Source organism: Meles meles, chromosome X (assembly GCF_922984935.1).
Source record: "Meles meles chromosome X, mMelMel3.1 paternal haplotype, whole genome shotgun sequence".
In the NCBI taxonomy this organism is placed as follows: domain Eukaryota; kingdom Metazoa; phylum Chordata; class Mammalia; order Carnivora; family Mustelidae; genus Meles; species Meles meles.
Genome location: NC_060087.1, coordinates 117,436,188 through 117,456,739, shown reverse-complemented (window position 1 = coordinate 117,456,739; position 20,552 = coordinate 117,436,188). Strand labels below are relative to the sequence as shown.

Genomic DNA, 20,552 nt, shown 5'->3' with positions numbered 1-20,552 from the left:
AAATATTATTAAGTAATGTTTGTGTTTCTTAAATAGGTGCTGTTAATCTGTCCTTGGTATTCCTCTTAAATATGCTAAATAAAGTCTAAATTTAATGTGCGTATCTGATTATTATGCCGATCGGTGGGAAGACAGCAAGAAGGACACACCAGGAGGTCTCCATGCCTTCTCTCTTGCTGGAAGGGAAGAGACAAGATAAGCTAACTGTATTACATGGTAGGATGGGACATATGGGCCCCAGATTTCACATCGCACTGGCCCAATACAAGAAACACGCAACAGGTTGGGGGAGTCATCCTGATGGGCTTGCTGGAATACGGGCTTGGGCCTCAGTCGTCTATGAATAAAAGGGATTTCAAAGCGACAGTCGGGTGGGCAGAGCAGAAAAAGGGCCAGGTAGTTTGTGGGGTTCCCAAATGCCAGTCTTCATTCCTGGTTTGACCAGGGGAGAGGGGAAGGAATAGCCTTCATTTTTAGGAAACAATACTGCCCAGCACCCAGGTCACCCCCCACTGGGCTCCTGCCCTTGCTGTCCCACGACTGAGGACCAGGACACCTCCCTTGGCACAATCCCGTCCCAGCCACCTCACCTCAGCCCCAACTCACCAGGGTTTATGGAACAGGAGGGCGGATGCATGTTCCCTCGACCCCCAGAGTGAGAAAGTTATACCTTGAACACCTACTGTGACATACGTACACACAGGACACAGATGAGACAGTCCAATATGTCTAAAACTTAAAAGCCCACCAGTTCCTCTGGAGCTGACATGCTTGACCTACTCGTAGCTCTCCTGTCCTCTCATCAGCAGCAGTTCAAGGAACTGCACACCTCGTGCTTCCCGAGTGGCATTCACGGCCCACACTCAGAGGTTCGGGGAGCTGTTCATCTCCGTTTCAATCAAAGTCAAGGGCTCTTCCCCATTTTTCACTCCAAAATCAAGCTAAATTCTGACTTACACATTGTATTTCAAAATGTTCAAAGATGGCTGCCGTGAGACCTGCAGGCAGCTGCAGAAATAAATTTGCCCTTCTATTTCTTTTTAATACTTACTATTGAAGTATAGATGATCCACAATGATATATGAGTTTCAGGTGGACAACACAGCGATTCAACAATTCTGTAGGTTAACTCATTGCTCACCGCGATGGTTACGGTCACCACCGGTCACCATATAACATTATTACAATATGACCGCATTCTCTATGCTGCACGTTCCATCTCCATCACTTACTTATTTTATCACTGGTACTTTGTACTTCTTAATCCCCTTCACCTATTTCACCCATCCCCCCCACCCCTCTCCCAACTGGCCACCACCCGTCTGTCTTCTGTACCTATGAATCCGTTTCCATTTGTTCCTTTTGTTTTTTTTAAATTCTACATGAGTGAAATCATATAATACGTGTCTTTCTCTGTCTAGTTCACTTAGCATGAAACCCTCAAGGTCCACCCATTTGTCACAAATGGCAAGAGTTCATTCTTTTTTTTTAAGATTTTATTTATTTATTTGACAGAGAGGGATCACAAGGAGGCAGAGAGGCAGGTAGAGAGGGTAGGAGGAAGCAGACTCCCCGCTGCCCGCTGAGCAGAGAGCCTGATGTGGGGCTCCATCCCAGGACCCTGAGATCATGACCTGAGCCCAAGGCAGAGGCTTAACCCACTGAGCTACCCAGGTGCTCCAAGAGCTCATTCTTTTAACAAATTTGCCTGTCAAGCAAATTACCACCATCAATGCAAGTAGGAGGGCTTGTGAGCTTGGATAAAACTCCCCAGGAGCCAACCCAATGGGAAGAGTCCCCGAAGCTCACTATAACACTGCTTAGTGCAAAACAATCAGAGGAGAATGGCATTGGTTCCAAGGAATCTCAGAACAGCAGTTACTCCCCTCAGGCAGGGCCTAGGGGTCAGCCTGATTCCCACACTGAGTGGGAGAAGGTGGACAGGATCTGAAAATTCTAGTCAAGAGACACCTTTGGCCTTCTATAGCCACTCCCTCTCTCACCAGTCAGCTCCAGGACCCCCAGGCCTATTTGCCTGGGGTCTGAGCCTTCAACCTTCAATACAGACAAAGGCATCCTACTGGCTGGGGAATTACCTTCCTCCTTGAGGCAACTAGTCAACTTCCATCACCTCCACCCTCCTTCAAAATGCAACTCTCTAAACCCCATCCCTCCCCATCCCAATCTCCCCTTCAGGAACAACATGGCTTCTTTGATACACACACACACACACACACACACACACACACAAGTGCTCCTCAGCTTAAGGAAGGTTTTAAGCATGTTCATGAATTGAAGCTGTGCATATATAGTTTTCAAACATTTTCCTCCACAAGGCCAATATTTGTCAATACAATGTATCCAGAAAATACACGATTTTCATGAGTGCTTTCCCCAAATTGCAAACTTGGAGAATATTTTGTCATACGAATTCCTGACATTTGCAGAGTTATGATACCTGACTGTTGTCTAGTCAAAGCAAATAAATCCCAGAAAACTGGCTCCAAATATTTTTTATCTGCACACAGTTAAGTCAAACTTGAACATTGTCAGCCTCCAAACAGCAGCAAACAGAAAAAGACAACAAATAGCAATGCGCAGATTTAATTTAGGAATAAGAGAGCAGTACCTGGTATTTCAAAAACTCGATATACTAAACCAATGTTCAGGGGGCACCCCGGTGGCTCAGCGGGTTAAGCATCTGCTTTCAGCTCAGGTCGTGATCCCAGGGTCCTGGGATGGAGCACAGCCTCAGGCTCCCTGTTCAGCGGGGTGTCTGCTTCTCCCTCTCCCTCTCACCCCCATTCATGCTCTCCTGCTCTCTCAAATAAATAAAAGCTTAAAAAACAAAAACAAAAACAAAACAAAAAACAGATGTGCTTTGTTGAAATGGTCATCCAGGAGCACCTGGTTGGCTCAGTCAGGAGAGCAAGTGACTCTTGATCTCAGGGTTGTGAGTTCAAACCCCATGTTGGACCTAGAGTTTCCTTTAAAAAGTAAACAAAATAGGGGCATGGACTCTTGGTTTCAGCTCAGGGTCCTGGGATCAAGCCCCACGTCCTCCTCCATGCCCAGTGGGGAGTCTGCTTAAGGTTCCCTCTCCCTTTCCCGCTTCCCTGCTCTCTCTCTCTCTTAAATAAATAAATAAGCCTCGCAAAAATAAATAAATACATACATAAAATAAAACTGTTATCCAAATACAAGGGTCAAATAGTCTGTACAACTTACTTAAGTTAGAAAAATTCACATTTTACCTAAGATTTATTTGACAATAGTTCTGATCCTATAAACAAAATGAAGAAGAAAAAGGAAAAAAAAATTTCATCTGAAAAGCCTATGTGCTCAGCTTTCATTTTGTAAAGAAATGTGCCTCCCTTTGCTCTGATTGCTTTCAATTAAACCTTTTTATGGTATCTTTTCAGGGCAGTCTGACTTAGAATAAACCTGTTTCCAAACCAACCTGTTTTTTCCACATAATCAGGATTTTTTGTCATATAAAATGAGGCCAGACAATGAGATTTTTAAGTGATCTATATTTAAAATGTGTAGTAGGAAGCATACATGTGCACCTCTCTAGATGTTCATACGGGTACAGATGGATATATTCAAAAGCGACGCTGATGAACCTGAAGGACGCTGAGGGACTTTCTTTAATCCACTTTCACCACACTGTAGATTTTAGTAATAAACCAGAAACAAGAAAAAAATCCAGTTGTCCCTGAAACAAAATGAAAAAGATCCTCGTTAACCAGACACTCTAGCATATCAAAGCAGTTTTCTCACAAATGCAAAGCATGTCAGTTTGGATGCGAACTACTGATTCTCTAAATCTCAAGACTCATACATTATCAAATAAAAAATCACCAGGCTCCCTTGCTGAGCCAAGAGGATGAGCAGCAGGGCTAGAGGCAGCCACCTGCAACAGGGAGTGAGAATCCATTTGATTGAACGCTGCAGGTCTCAAGCCAAAGCAAAAAAAAAAAAAAAAAAAAAAAAAAAGAGTAGCTTAAGTTCTCTATTTCAAAAAGGATACAAAGAGGTCCAAGGCTAGTTTCTAATATAATAAGCTTCGTATAACTTGCATCAATTTAGAAAATGTAAATAACGGTTATCACTTGATGTAACAAAAATGGCCATAATCTATTTCTTTTCCTGCATACTCAGTACATAAATAAGTTTTATAAATCAAAGTTTTGTCTTATTAACCTTCAGAAATATGCCATTTCTGCGGATTTATCTTAAAGAAATGACCCCATGAAGATGGAGAGGAGAAGAGAGGTGAGGGAAATTGGAGGGGAAGACAAACCATGAGAGACTGTGGACTCTGAGAAACAAACTGAGGGTTTTGGAGGTGTGGGGGGGCGGGGTGGGAGGTTGGGTGAGCCTGGTGGTGGGTACTAAGGAGGGCACGTATTGCATGGAGCACTGGGTGTGGTGCGTAAACAACGAATTCTGGAACACTGAAAAGAAATTTTTTAAAAAATAAAAATTCAAAAATGAATAAATAAATAAAACCAATCTCAAAAAAGAAAGAAAGAAAGAAAGAAAGAAAAGAAATGACCCTATGGGGCGCCTGGGTGGCTCAGTGGGTTAAGTGTCTACCTTCGGCCCAGGTCATGGTCTTGGTCCTGGGATCAAATCCTGCATTGGGCTTCCTGCTCAGTGGGAAGCCTTCTTCTCCCTCTCCCTCTATACCCCCTCCCCCAGCTTGTGCTCTCTCTTTCTCTCAAATAAATAAATAAAATCTTAAAAAAAGAAATGACCCCATAGAAGAAAAAAATTACATGCAAAAATGGTGTTCATAATACTATGATTTATAATATTGAAAAATTACAAACAAACCAAATGCCCCCCAATAGGTGACTCAGCTAAATGATGGACTAAGTCCTCAATGAAACAAGATGGTCATCAAAAATGACAAATTTAAAGACTATACAGGAGCATGGAGTAGTCTTTATAATACGGTGTTAGTAAGTCAGATCATAACTCACCAGCGTGAACCCTGTGTACACTTAAACCCATGGACTAGACAGAGCAGAGCATGGACCAAAGAAGAGACCTTCCTATGTAGGGTGATACAGTTCTGGGCGAATGTTTGTTTGACATGGGATTTCATTGATGTTCATGTTATAAAAACAATTCTCAGATGATATTAAGGTTCAATGACTCAAAGAAAACTCTAATAGGAGCTTTCTTTTCCAGTCCTACAATCAATTCAAGACAATTCAATCATTTAGGAAAACATGTTAATCACAGAAAGCTTTAGGCAGGGTTTGCTTCCTTTTTCTTTGCCAGTTTCCAAGCTCAGAGTAACTTCCCATCCAATATACCATCATGCCCCCCCACAAACACCCTTCAAAGCTCCTTCTCAGAAGAGGGACATAAATCTACTCTGTTGGTAACTAGCTGTCTGATCCTGGGCAAGTGACAATCTTGCCAAATCTCAGTTTTCTCCGCTGAAAAATGGGGATGATAATACCTGTTCTGATACCTATTCCCATTTTAAGCTTCCTTTTCTGAATCCAACAACTTTAAAGGCTCGGGAGATGACAGTGTGTAGCTAACACATGTCTCTGAATCTAAGACATTCCTGATTTCAGTTTGCTGCGTATTATCCTCATACACTACTGAACTGTCTATGAATTCTCAAACTCTTTGATCCTCTACTTAAAATACCCAAATTTTCTCCTACCCAAAACACAAAGCTCCATGAATTCTCACCGTGTCCTGATAGGCAGCCGAGCAAAGTCAGTTGACTGTGGAGTCAGGCAGACACTTAGCTCTATGATACAGAGCAAACTGCCCATGTCCTCTGGTCCTCCTAAGTGAAAAGGAGTTCTATTCCCACCCAACTAATGGGATTGACTTGAGGGAAAAAGGTAAGATACATTAGGGAGCCTGTCAGAGGAGGCACTCAGGAAATGAGAGCTAGCATTCATGTTCTGATTTGGGCTTGACAAATATAGTCACATGGGGCTCATTTGACTAGCGTAGTAGTCCTCAACATTGCTTGTACCCTGGAATCATCTAGAGAGATTTGACAACTACTATGCCTGCATGACATCCCCCAGAGATTGTGATTTAATTGATCTGGGAGGCAGCCTGAGTACCAAGATTTTAAAATCTCCCCAGGTGATTCTACTACGCAACCAGAATTTCAGAATTTCTGGTCTAGCCCGCCTTTCTCCCTCCCTCTCTCCCTTCCTGTAAACAAATATCATTAGGTATAAAGAGAGGTGGGGAAATTTCTCTTCTAAGGGCCACTGAACCATGCAATTGAAAAGAAACTAAAAGGATCTGGAAAAAATGGAAATATTTTTCTCTACATTCTACGCAATTGCTTGTACTACAATTTACCGGTAGAAAAACAGAGATGGGAGAGAGAATGGTCACTTTGGTGTCTCTGTCTAGTTTTTGCCTCAGGCCAGAGAAAATACTAAACCAATACTAGAATTGTCTTAGTTTCTTTCCAAGCTTCATAACCTTTTATCATTAGGTCAAGTGATGCAGAGAAGCCCATGTTTCCCCTTGTTCTGTCCTTAATTGCAATTCTATAAGGGTAAAGAACATACAGCCTGATCCTGAGGACTGCTCTCCAATACACTTTTCTTCTGGAGCTTTCCCAAAGTAGTCATTATATTCGCACACTTGAAAAAGAAAAAGAAACTGGCTAACTGAAACATCTTGAAAGTCTACCGCATTCTACTCAATACAAACAAACCTTTAAAGAGTCTTTCCGCAGCCACTGTGGGGGCTGTATTCCAATACACATTGATCTCAGAATTTGCGGCAATAAGACATGCAGACAAATGGTTTTTCTAGAGTTGGAACGAAAGCCATCACCCAAAGGAATAAAGAGAAAGCTTGTTTGGAGAACAGAGTCTTGGGGTCCCTGACTCCCTTCAAACTTGTTGGATTCAGTATTCATGAAGCAGTTTCTCTGGGCCTGGCCCTTGCTGGGTGGGTATGAGAAGGGCAGAGCAGGGCTCTTATAGGGACTGATCTCAAGTGATGGCTGTCCTACACATCTCCATTGACACAGATGTCACAGTCTCTTGACCTCTCATCTAGCAAACTCTCTCAGCTCACCCCTACCTCCCGTCTCTCTCTCTCTCTCTCTCTCTCTCTCTCTCTCTCTCTCCCGTCCATCCTGCACTTGACCAGTGACTGTGAGACTTCCAAAGCACAGATCTGATTGTCATGCTTCTACTTGCAAACCTTTAGTAACTCCCCATGGCAAAAGCACTTGAACCCCTGAGTGTATCAGAAACCTTTAAAGCTGTTAAAAATAAACATCAGCAAGGATTCTGATGCAGGGCTTCGGGATGGACCTTGAGCAAATCATTTCCACAAGTGAATGTGAAACACACCCGTGTTGGTATTGGCTCACCAGGCCCTCCAGGACCGGGCCCCAGTCTCCTTCTTTGGGACTTGTTCCTCTCACTCCATTCCTTAAATTTCAAACACCAGCAGCCCCGAATTACCTACAGATCTCCTCACACCATGCCTTGCTCAGCCTGTCAATTCCACCTTCAAACTGTAAGACTCGGTCTTCCCTCAAGACTCTGTTCTAGCACTTTCTCCAGCAAAGTTTTGATTTACCACCTTCGCCCTCCCCATGCCTGGGCTGGGCACCCCGGTTCGTTGCTTTTACAAAACCCTGAGCTTCATTTTTAGGCTCCTTGCCACAAGGCATGGAATGATCTGTTTAGAGGCCTTCCCTCTCCAGACTATAGCTGTGAGGTTTACTCGGTACTGTACCCCCAGTGCTTAGCCCGGGGCTGGGCACACTGTAGGCACCTAACAGACATTATACGGAACTGTTTGGATGAACGGCATAGCAACGTAAGCTCTCAAGGGTGGAAATCTCTCTCCCTTTATACGAAGTTTTGTTCACTGCCAAAGCCCTGGCCTCCAGGGCTGGTGCCTGACACACAGTAGGTATTCGATACATACTTGAATGAATGGTGAGAATTTGGAGAGGACAACACAGAGAAAGTCCTCCAAATTGGACTCAGAGGCATCTGAGGATGAGAGACAGGTATCCCAGACAGAGCGAGAAGTACCCATAAAGGCCTGGAACAATTAAACCTCGACAGTTGTAAGGAACAGTGAGAACCCCAGCAGAAGGACTGGGACATTAAGGGTGTATGATCAAAGACGGAAGGGAACACTGGGGTGTGTCTGGCTGGCTCTGTCTGAAGAGCACATGACTCGATCTCAGGGTCATGGGTTCAAGGCCCACGTTGGGTGTAGAGATGACTTAATAATAAATAAACTGAGAATACTCTTGAAAATATTCAAAGGAGGGGCGCCTGGGTGGCTCAGTGGGTTAAAGCCTCTGCCTTCGGCTCAAGTTGTGGTCCCAGGGTCCTGGGATTGAGCCCTGTGTCGGCCTCCCTGCTCAGCAGGGATCCTGCTCCCCCTGTCTCTCTGCCTGCCTCTTCGCCTACTTGTGATCTCTGTCTGTCAAATAAATAAATAAAATCTTAAAAAAAAAAGTAAGACTGACAAAATTCAAATAATCACAAAATACAGAAGTACAAAGCCTAAAGGGAACAGATACATGATAAACATTGAGAAATCAAGGGGCGCCTGGGTGGCCCAGTGGGTTGAGCCGCTGCCTTCGGCTCAGGTCATGATCCCAGGGTCCTGGGATCAAGGCCCGCGTCAGTCTCTCTGCTCAGCGGGGAGCCTGCTTCCCCCTCTCTCTCTGCCTGCCTCTCTGCCTACTTGTGATCTCTGTCAAATAAATAAATCTTAAAAAAAAAAAAAAGAAAATATTCAAAGGAAAAAATAGAATTAAGGGAAGAGCAAAGAAAGCATATAGTAATAAAGACCGCAAACGTAGGTGAGAGCCAGAGAGTGAATCCTAAGTTAAGAAGCTGGGATTTGATTAGGCGGGCAGCTGGGAGCCAGTGAAGATACGTAAGCCAGAGAAGAAGATGACCAAATTTCTATTTCATGTCAATGACAACAACGATGGTAACAACGATGAGGTTGATATCCATTGTTTACTAACTTCTTATATGCCTGGCTCTGGCTTAAGCACTTACATGTGGGATCAGATTGAGTCGAAGTCTCTGAGGAAAGTACTAGGATTTTCCCCCATTCTATAAGGAAACACAGGCTCAGGGAGTCTGTGGACTTGCCTTACAAAACCCAGCCAATGAGCAGTACAGCCAGGACTCAAAGCCAAGCCTGCCTGATTGCTCTAGGATAGGGAGATCAATACGGGCAGAGGTGCTTTGTGCAGAAAAGACCTCAGAGAATGAGCATCTGTTGGACAGGAAAAGCTTAGGGTGTAGGGAGTAGAAATCAACTCAGGTATGAGACGACAGAGAACATAAGCTACACCACACAAGAATGCCAGGGAACACAGATTCTGCTTACCATTGGGGAAAGGAACGCTTCCTTTCCTTTGAAATACTTTAGCACGATACTCAGGATTAGAAGAATACTGGCTCCCGGAGGGCCCAGAGTTAGAGTAGGTGTGTAACTACCTGCACTGGGAAAAACAACAGGAGCCCAGGTTTTTCCATATCCTCAAGAACAGAGAGGACTCCGTCCCGCTCATTACTACAGCACCTGGTGTGTGGATCCATAAATGTAAATCGAAACCAAAACGAGCTGGGCTTGAAGAAGTATGAAGTTATTCCCCAGGAAAAGCTGGAAGAATGTGCCTCTGTTTTTTGAAAGAAGAGTCAGAAGGGTATGGGAAAGACTTGAGATAATTCTGTTTCCATCATCTTATTCTCCAGGGCGATATTGTGTCACCTTAGATGCACTGATCTTAGCTCCCCCAATTAGAGAAGTCCCCCTGATCAAACAGAGGACCACAGAGAAGATTCCACAGGCCTTCTCTGGCTGTTGGCTTGGCCTCAGCTCAAGGAAAGTGCCTCTCTGTTGAGGAAGACATGGAGAGTTGTAGTTAAGAGAATGAGCTTTGGAGTCAGACCAGCCTGGGTTGGACTGAGTCAGAGAGCCAACACTTCGTAGCAGAGTGACTTCAAACAAATCACTTAATCTCTCTGGCCTCAGTTTCCTCATCCGTACAATGGGAGTAGTATGACCTAACAGCTCCTGATAGCTACACAATTAGGTGAAAATCAAGTGAGATAAATACATGCAAATAGTTGGCACATAGTCAACTCCACAGAAAACAAGTGGTATTAGATCTAGGATTCCGTATTCCTTATTAACACATTGCCAACCCCGTGGAAGCTTAATAACTATTTGTTGGTTGGTTAAATTAGCATTAATACATTTTATCCCTTTTTGATCTTTTGGCCTTTAGAACTGACATTTTTTTTTCAATTTTTAAAAATTGACTTATTTGACAGAGGAAGCACATGCACAAGCAGGGGGAGCAGCAGGCAGAGGGAGAGGGAGAAGCAGGCTCCCCGCTGAGCAGGGAGCCCAAGGCAGGGCTTGATCGCAGCACCCTGGGACCATGACCTGAGCTGAGGCAGACGCTTAACTGATCGAGCCACCCAGGTGCCCCAGAACTGAAATTTTTAATAAGGCAGGGACAAGTCGGTATAGTGAAGCACAGAAGGCCCACTATGGCTAATACTTGTATGTTGAGGTAATTCGACTTTTCCTTCAGCGTATCCCATCCTACACTGTGTGAGAACATGGATTCTTCACTTTAATGTAGTGATAAAATATTACACAGTACACATTCTCAAAACATAGTGAGCTTCATTAGGTTCTTTTAATGAATAAAAATATATTCAAAGAACAGACCCTGAGTGAGAGAGCCACCAGAAAAGCACTCTGCCCTTGCCTAATACTTCTTCTGGGTCTTAAAAACTCCTGGTACCAAACTGGCTTCAATCCTTGCACACTGACTGGTGATTTAGAGTCTCCGATTCTAAACAGAATCTTGATTCTTGAGACAATCAAAACTGTATTTTGAAAATAGCACTAACTCCGAAGTAAAAGTGAGGTTCGAAAATAGCTCAGTCTAGACCAGGGTTTCTTAACAGCAGCACCACTAATGTTTGGGGCCAGATAATTCTTTGTTGTAGAGGGCTGTTGTGCGTGTAGTAGGATGGTCAGCAGAACTCCTAGCCTCTACCCACTAGATGTCTCTAGCACTCTTCCAGTCATGACAATTAAAAATGGTTCCACATACTGTTAAATGTTCCCTAGGGAGCAAATTTACCCCTGGGTTGAGAAACACTGCTCTAGAATAATAGATTGTGGCTGAATAATGGACCTGGGCTACGTGCAGACATTTTTCATGGCTTGCCTAAAATATACATCATCATGTAAAAGATGCCATTCACTACCCAACAGCAATGCCAAGGTTTATGTTAGGCTAGAAATGTCATTATTATAATAGAAGATAGTACTTTAGACTTTTAGAGAAGGAATCCTAAGTGTTAGATTTTAATTGGTTATTGTGAGTTTATGTCCTTCCTTTCAAAATAAAACTACATTATTTCAATTCATTTTCTTGAGACTTTAACTCACTTGGGGTACCCGGCTGCTTCAGTCAGCATGTGACTCTTGATCTTGGGGTTGAAGTTCAAGTAGAGATTATTTAAAAATAAAATTTTTTTTAAAAAAGACTTTAACTCAGGCGCCTGGGTGGCTCAGTGGGTTAAGCCTCTGCCTTCAGCTCAGGTCATGGTCCCAGGGTCCTGGGATCGAGTCCCGCATCGCATTGGGCTCTCTGCTCAGCAGGGAGCCTGCTTCCTCCTCTCTCTCTGCCTGCCTCTCTGCCTACCTGTGATTTCTCTCTCTGCATGTCAAATAAATAAAAGTCTTTTTTAAAAAAAGACTTTAACTCATTTGATATCTAAAACAAAACTTGATGCAAATAAAAAATCACTAACTATCCTTCAATCGAAACTAAGTATCCGTAAGTGAACCAGCAATGAGCATCCATTAGAAATCAGAGGCAAACAACTGAATTAGAAGAGAGCAAAGTCTACACATCTGTAATGCACAGACTTCGCTTCCTTTTTAACTAGCTTAACCAGGTGATAAACTAGTCTTTAAAAACCAGATAGGCTGGGGCGCCTGGGTGGCTCAGTGGATCAAAGCCTCTACCTTCCGCTCAGATCATGATCCCTAGGTCCTGGGATCGAGCCCTGCATTGGGCTCTCTGCTCAGCAGGGAGCCTGCTTCCCCCTCTCTGTTTGCCTGCCTCTCTGCCTATTTGTGATATCTCCCTGTCAAATAAATAAATAAAATCTTTAAAAAAATGGGATTTGGGGCAAGTCACCCACACTTAACTGAAACTTATTATCTTAGTCTACACAATATAAGGTTTCCATCCTGGTACCCCTGGATGATATTGTTGATATATTGTGGCTTATCTTTTCTCTCACTGTCCCTTGAATCCTACTTCAACATGTTGTTTACACATCTGTAAGTGTGCCACCAACTGAAAACTGGGTAGAGGAACACCAGCCACAATGAACATCACTTCCTTTGCCTCAAAAAATGAGTGGAAGAGGGGCGCCTGGGTGGCTCAGAGGGTTAAGCCTCTGCCTTCGGCTCAGGTCATGATCTCGGGGTCCTGGGATCGAGCCCGACATTGGACTCTCTGCTCAGCTTCTCTGCCTACTTCCCCCTCTCTCTGTCTGCCTCTCTGCCTACTTATGATCTCTCTCTCTCTCTGTCAAATGAATAAATAAAATCTTAAAAAATAATGAGTGGAGGGGCGCCTGGGTGGCTCAGTGGGTTAAGCCACTGCCTTCGGCCCAGGTCATGATCTCAGGGTCCTGGGATCGAGCCCCACATCGGGCTCTCTGCTCAGCAGGGAGCCTGCTTCCCCCCTCTCTCTCTCTGCCTGCCTCTCTGCCTACTTGTGATCTCTGTCAAAAAAAAAAAAAAAAAAAAAAATAATGAGTGGAAGAAAACAACGGGATGCCATTTTAGACACATCGTGTCAACAAAAAGGAAAACCACTGCTGGAGTTTTGTTTTGTTTTTTCAAAAATTATACTCAATGCCAGCCAAGGTTGTGGAGGAACCAATACACTATGCTAATGACAGAAAAGTATAAAGAACCATAAACATATTCATGCTTTTTGACCCTGCTATCCCATTTCACAGACTACCTTAAGGAAATAAGTCAAAACAGAAAAAAACAAGTTCAATGGGCAAGAAACAGGTAATCTGCTCACTAGCTTAAGCAGCCTCACAAACGATAAATATAAAGGATTCATATGTGAATATGAATTCATATTCATATTCATATTCCATAGTTGGGGCACCTGGCTGGCTCAGTCAGAAGGGCGCGGGACTCCTGATCCTGGGGTTGCAAGTTCAAGCCCCATGTTGGGTGTAGAGATTCCTTAAATAAATTTTTTTTAAATAAATAAAAATAAAAAATTTGTAGCAACATGGAAATATAATTAGTATATGAATAATCTTCTCTACAGTCACAATAATCAATATTGAAGGATGACAGCTGTGAAGTCGTATCTCTCTGCTGCAACGACACAGAAGATCCAAATAGCAAAGACCATGTGGTGACCACAAGGAAGAGCTTTGGATGAATGCATAATTATTCTAAATGAGTGTGAAACTCTTTGGCATTTTAAACGTGAGTGGATATTGCTAATTTTCCAGTTGCCATTTTAAAAAAAAACCCTCTCAGAAGCATTTGTCTACAGCAAGAAAGAGTAATCAGCAATTATTAACTGTACTTTTGTGTACATCCATATTCTCAAGACTAATGATTTAATTAAGGATGTCTTCCTCAAAAGTGAAACAACATGAACGTAAGCAATAAGCCTTACTTCCTGCGGTGAACCTCAAAATATAATGATGATAACAAAATAAAAGGAACTCAACAGAAAAATATATATATAATGATGAAATGTAAAGAGACGCCATTTAAGGGTCTCTAAGCAGACAGGGCTTCTTAAAGAAGAGTTCTAGAAAATAGATGCCAAAAACACACATCATGGGACGCCTGGGTAGCTCAGTCAGCTGAGCGCCCAACTCTTGATTTTGGCTCAGGTCATGATCTCAGGGTTGTGGGATCGAGTCCCCCCACCCAATACCATTGGGCTCTGCACACAGCAGGGAGTTCAGTTCTCCATTCCCTCCACCCCCGCCCCTCCCCACCACATTCGGTCTCTCTAAAATAAATAAATCCATCAAAGATGGAAAGAAATTAAAATGAGTCAGTCTTGGGGAAAGGAAGCACTCCACTCCCTGGAGTTGGTAATGCCAGTGTGACGTGCAAATGCTCAGAATCTAACTGCATAGAAGTTACCGCTTGGGATACAGACTTAGGAGCTGTCACCACTGGGGACCTAGACGAAGCCATGGGACTGAATGAGCTCTGAAAGGGAGAGGGTACAAAGAGGGGACTGGAATGCTGAAGACTGAACCCTGCATAGAGGCTAGAGGTAGATGACAGGAAGAGGAAGGCAAAAGAAGGTCCAGAGCAGTACAAGGAGAATGATACAAATCACACTGAGAGAGTTTCACAGAATAGGTGCTGATTAGTTAGCTGCAGAAACTAAGGAGGGTAAAGGCTAGGGAAAGGCCATTAGATCTAGCAAGGGATCATTGGGAACCTTCAAGAGTCAGTATTCAGGCGCGCCTGGGCAGTTCAGTCGGTTAAGTGTCTGCCTTTGGCTCAGGTCATGATCCTGTTGTCCTAGGATTAAGCCCCACATCGGGATCCTTGCTCAGCAGGTTCTGCTTCTCCTTCTCCCTCTGATGTACCCCCACTGCTTGCGCCCTCTCACTCCCTCTCAAATAAATAAATAAATAAATAAAATCTTTTTTTTTAATCCTAGTATTTAAAAAAAAAAGAATCAGTATTCAATGGAGTGTGACCAAAGAGACGACAAGTGGTGGAGTCAACCAATGGGAGATTTCTGTCAGCAGTGTGACCATTCAGCATTCCATCTACCTTCTGAAGGAAGCTGTTGTCATACAAGACTCCCAGAAAAAAAGCAACCTGAGTCAAAATGCTAGGTACTGAAGAAAACAGAAGGCTGAAATTACTGTGCGAGACAAATCCAACTGCACAGCACCCAAATATAAAAGCTAGTCAGTCACTGAGGGAGAAATCTAGAACAAAAGACACAAGGGGTAGAGACGTCTACACAAAGCAACATGGGGGAACCTCACCAACTGTACTGAAGAAAAGAAAGCAGACATAAAAGAGTACATCCTGTAGGATTCCATTTATGCACAGTTCACAAACGGGCCAAATTAATCCATGATGCTAGGAGTTAGGGGAGCAGCTGCCTTTGGGGAAGGCGAGTAGAGAGAAGTGGTTCCCGGAGCACTGATTTGTACCATTCACTGACACCAGTGCCAGTTACAAAAGTGCATTTCCTTGGCGATAACTCATTGAGCTGTGCGTGCATGTTGTGCGCACTTCTCTGTATGCATATTTCAAATACGAAGTTAGAAAAACTGCAAAACACATGAGGATCCTGGTTAGACCAGGATGGTGAGATGTTGTCAGGCCCTCAGTTTTATCTAGAATGCCTGGTGGCTGAAAGATGAGAGGAATCCTGCACAGACTTCTTTGACCTGAGGAGATGAGGCTGGCGGGTCATAGGTATACAATATTAAACGGGGAGCCACCACCAATATGCCTTGGTTTCTCAGATAACAGACTTGTCTTAAGGCTTTGATTTCTGACACATTTCCACAGTTTACGTATCTGTTGAACCTGACAGAGACAATACATGAAATTTGTCCAAGTGACCTACATAAGTCATACAACTTGAGAGAAGAACCAGAACTTAAAAGTGAGGCAGGTAGAAGGGTGCCTGGCTGGCTCAGTTGGAGGAGCTTGCGACTCTTGATCTCAGGGTTGTGAGTTCAAGCTCCATGTCAGGTATGAAGACGACTTAAAAGTAAAATCTTAAAAAAAAAAAAAAAAAAGTGAGGCAGATGGAATTGAAAGCTGCCTCACTCATCCTGAAAGGGTCTCCAAGCTCTCAACTTCATTATTTCTATAAAGGGATCATTTTACAAACCACTCCATTTTGCCACCTACATCAAGCATTAATCTAAACAAGAGTTGCCATCATGTCTTGGACTCAAATAACAACTCCAAATGAGTAATCTTGAGAAGTATACACCTCGCCCCTCATATCTGATTGCTTAAATGACTACACATTCATTTAATCTATTTTTGCTCATTTAAAAGTTATTTAAGCCAGTTAATGTTTATGCTTGGAGGCCATTCAAAGGTGATTACACATAACCCTTTCTGTACTTTGGAACACATCCCTACTGCTTAAAAACATTCACCAGGGACAACCTTGAAGCTAAGTACATAAGGTCCCTCCAGTTCCCCAGGCTTTGCAATCTTTTATCCCCAAAGCATAAAAACGAACATGATGACTTTGTTCCCTATTCCTTCCGTTAACTGTTAATTGATGCTTATTAAATTATGGCTATCTCTATATCTCTTCAGAGAGCTTGAAATGCATGAAGTAGTTCTGTGGTTACCTGTAAAAAGGAAGAAGATCAGGACGATGACCACTGTGTACCCGAAGTATAAAATGCTGCTTGCAAAGCCCGTGATTTGAAGTTTGGCGAAGAAGTAATGAACTGCATATATGAAAAGGTAAACAGCTGTAAAACTGCTGGTAAAAAAGGCTCTCCACCACCAATGATAATCCTGCAAAAAGAGACAGAAAAAAATAACTTTTTAGGTGAAATATAACTATAAATGGGTTAGCAGTTATTGTCATAAAATAGGCTCCATTAGATTACAGAGTAAGAGAAATAAAAGGGAAACTTTCATAAGAAGTTCACTGTGGGGGTGGGTGTTGGGTGGCTCAGTCAGTTAAGTGACTGCCTTCAGCTGAGGTCATGGTCCCGGGGTCCTGGGATCCAGAACGGCTCTCTGCTCAGCAGGGAGCCTGCTTTTCCCCCTTTCCCTCTGCCTGCTGCTTCCCCTGCTTGTGCTGTCTCAAATAAATTAATTTTTAAAATCTTTTTTAAAAAAAGAAATTCAATGTCGTATACACTATCTGACTAATGTAGGTCTGCTTGGGGTGCCTTAACTTGTATAAACTCCTTGTTTCCAGGGAGACCACGTGTGCCTTCAGGGTCTGCACTCGTAATGCACACGTCTTCTACTGGGACGCTGCCTCAGCCTTGGAAGGCTTTTCCCGTCAGCTTCAATTTACTGGCCGGAGCTACCTCGGGCTAGGTAGGAAACTGTTAGTTTAGAAACTTCAGATTGAGCTTTACAGCGAATTCGATTTGTTTAACCCAACTAAAGTTGGGATCCATGCAGGCATGACGGAGGTCAATATGCAGGTTCTGCGTATTCTGCGGGCTCCTGCTGATGCTAATTTTACTCTAAGGGGGTGGGTAGAGCCTGCAGACTCTTGATCTCAAGGTTGAGTTCAAGCCCCACATTGGGTGTGGAGCCTACTTTAAAAAAAAATAAACGAAGGAAAGAATTTCACTGGAAAGGCACTGTGATCGGGGGCTAAGGGGATCTACAGTGCAGAAAAGAGTTAACATAGCAGGACTGAAGTTACTATCTTTAGAAGGGCCCACTTGCAAATTTGCCGCTTAGCTTACATCTGGGAATTTGGCATTTAATCATTCCCTGATTGATAAGACTGGTTTGCTATACCTAGACTGTACAAACAATGTGATTGATGATGAGCACTTGCTTTCCTTTTGGGAGTCTGGAATTTTTGGAGTTGCTAGGCAGAGGTTGCCTGTGTGATTAGCTCCTAATGAAGACCTTGGATGCGGAGTCTCCGATGGGCTTCCCTGAGCACAAACACTGCATATCTATTACCATATTTTTTACTGCTGGAGAAAGAAGCACAACTGATGTATTCTCTTGTGGAAAAGAGAAAGCATGGGAAGACTGAATGAGGCTTTACCTGTGTCTTTTCCCCTTGCCGACCCTGTTGTGTATCCTTCGGCTACAATGGGCTGTAGCCATATGTGCATCTATGTGCTGAGCCCCATGAGTCCTTCCACTGAACTGTCCAATATGTGGGTGGTCTTGGGAGCCTCCAAAACATTTTTTTTTTCTTAAGTAGGTTCCAAACTCAGCATGGAGCCCAATGCGGGGTTTGAACTCATGACCCTGAGATCAAGACTGGGAGCTGAGATCAAGAGCTGGACGCTTAACTGACTGAGCCACCTGGCACCCCATCTAAGAAATAGAAATAGACACATCATATGTCTATGAAAATGCTCTCAGACATCAGGTACACGATTGTCATTCCCTAAATTTGCATTGTCACCTTTAGAGAGTCACATGTAACTACCAGAACAAGAAGGATGTAGGACATTTATGAAAATCATGTTCACCATCACCTTAATTATCCAGAATATTATCAGAAAAAAAAATGGGGGCGGAGTGGGGTTAGCAGAACTATTTATGTCCATGGTAACCAAAAGGCAATGAAATGAAAATAAGAGAAAGGGCCTTTAGCAGCAACCTCAAACCCATAAAACACAATGCTGGCCTAAGTGGCGAAAATTTTAATTGTTATAAAAAAACACTATTGAACCAGATCTTTTATAGGTCTAAATATCAAATCAGTTCCCTATATTTTTCTATGTTAACTGAATATTACATAGCAATTACAGTAACTAGCCAGAGAGAAATTGCATTCTGTTTAAATTTTCCATCAAAGTCGCATTAACTTGATAGCTACTTCAAAATCAAAATGTGTCACCAGGAAAACAATATAAAACTGATGCCACGTTCTTGAAACCATGCAGTTAAGAGTTGTGTCAATTCCTTTCTCAACACAAGCTCTTCATTCCAATAGCACGAGTTTGGGAAGCAGAAAATACATTCATTTCTCAGGTCTTTACCTCAGCGCACAAATGGAAATAACACAGCAAAACTGTAGCTTCCGAACAGGTAATTAGAAGAATGATAAAGACCAAGAAAAGGAAGCCAAACATGAAGTACATCTGATGAGACCTGAAAATAAAAATGACAGCTTTAAAATTAACTTCGAGTACACAGAAAGCCCAATCCAAATCCATACGAGAGATGGCCACACTTCTCGAAACTTAGCCATTCATTCCAAACCTTGATCTATCCATCCAGTATCCAAAAGAGATTTCCTGACCTGTGTGGCTTCTGAGTTCCCCCCGATCCTGTCCAGGGTGACCCTGTCTGGCTACTTACCCATAATTCCCTGCTCACGTAATTGAGACCCATCAGTATCGCTGTCATTTTCTTTATGCACACGTTAAAACATGCTTTCTTTTTAGCAACGGAAGATTGTAAGTGCCATAAATATCAGCGACAACGTTATATAACAGAAAACCACATAATCAAATAAGCTTTGCCTTTGAAGCTCTATTGACAGGCAGCCTCTCCCGATGGGTCTTGCTAGCACAGGGCACATAATTCTATTAAATATACTTTCAGACATGCATCCTCTTAAAGCTCTGTGTGTGGACTCCATTTCTGCCAGACTTTGCAGGAACAAAGTCATTTCTTTCATTATGACAGAGCTGAGCTGACTAAATTGGGATGAGCAATTTTTAAGAGCCTCCTGAAGAAAAGAAACTGAGGAACCGATCGATACCCCATTTTACACTCTCCTGCAGAATGCATTCCCCAGGCACAAGGGCGAGGGACACGGCTTGGGGAGAATCATTTCTATAATGAACATATACACAGTTGTATACAGCAAGCACCCTCTGTTTCACTGAAATAAAACTTGTCTGAAGACTTTTAGTTTTCAGTTGAAAATTATTTTCCCATCAAAAACATCTGGAAAATGCGGTTACTATAATCGATTTTGCAGCAGGTTAAATATTTAGTTGCTGACAAGGTAACAGACTTTATTGCTTATCTTTTAAACAAATTTGGCACAATGCTGTTTAAAAGGTAAGCAATTAATGTGCATGGTTAAGCCTAACTTTTGAGGACTTGAAAGCTGTGTCTGGAAGGTGGCTGGCATTTGATTTGATCGGCATTTGCCCCATCTCCAAAACTCCCTCCAGAGCGCCACCCCACTAACCAGCTACTGAAACCAAAATGCAGTCAAAAATCAGGAATTAAGGAAACTAAAGGGACTTGGAGAAGCTGAAGCTGTCGCACTTGCATCAGAGAGCGCGGGTTCTTACTTAACATATCAGGATTCTTAAATCACGACAGATTCAAGGTAGCCAAGAGAAAGGGGAACGCTGTAAGGAACAGGCATCCCAACATCAGAGCTAACAGCTGATAGACAGGAAAGCTGAAAAATATTACTCACATACAGCTCAGTACAGATGAAGACCCAGAGTCAGTGGTCTTCAAGGTATTTTTAGCGGAGGAACTCTGAAATCTTGCACGGAAGGTCAGTAGGGAAAAAAGAGACACACGGGGGCCACCTCTTCCCATGTTCAGATGCCTCCTTCCAAGGGACACCCCCGCCCCACCTCCTGCAAAGGCTCAGAGAAGTATGGTGGGAGCCAACTTTCTAAGTCATCTGGAAAGGCTTAAAAAGAGGTTATTACTTTTTTTAAAAAGGAAACCTGCATAGAAATTTCCATCAAAAAGTGTCTTTAAAAACTTGTGAATTAAGTCTTAATTCCCTAGGAAACTCCCCTGGGGTC

At 43.0% G+C, this 20,552-nt stretch overlaps 1 protein-coding gene across 2 annotated transcripts in view; it reads right to left on the bottom strand.

The window, feature by feature from the left end:
* Positions 1 to 3,513: 3,513 nt before the first annotated feature.
* Positions 3,514 to 20,552, bottom strand: part of LOC123935101 (transmembrane 9 superfamily member 2-like) — an 82,674-nt gene continuing 65,635 nt past the window's right edge. For both annotated transcript variants that reach the window (XM_045995555.1, XM_045995556.1), the window contains 3 exons: positions 18,807 to 18,918; positions 16,455 to 16,626; positions 3,514 to 3,718 (listed from right to left, as the gene is read on the bottom strand). In XM_045995555.1, coding sequence (XP_045851511.1) covers positions 3,651 to 3,718; positions 16,455 to 16,626; positions 18,807 to 18,918 — 352 coding nt within the window. In that variant the 3' untranslated portion in view covers positions 3,514 to 3,650. The remainder of the gene's footprint in view (positions 3,719 to 16,454; positions 16,627 to 18,806; positions 18,919 to 20,552) is intronic.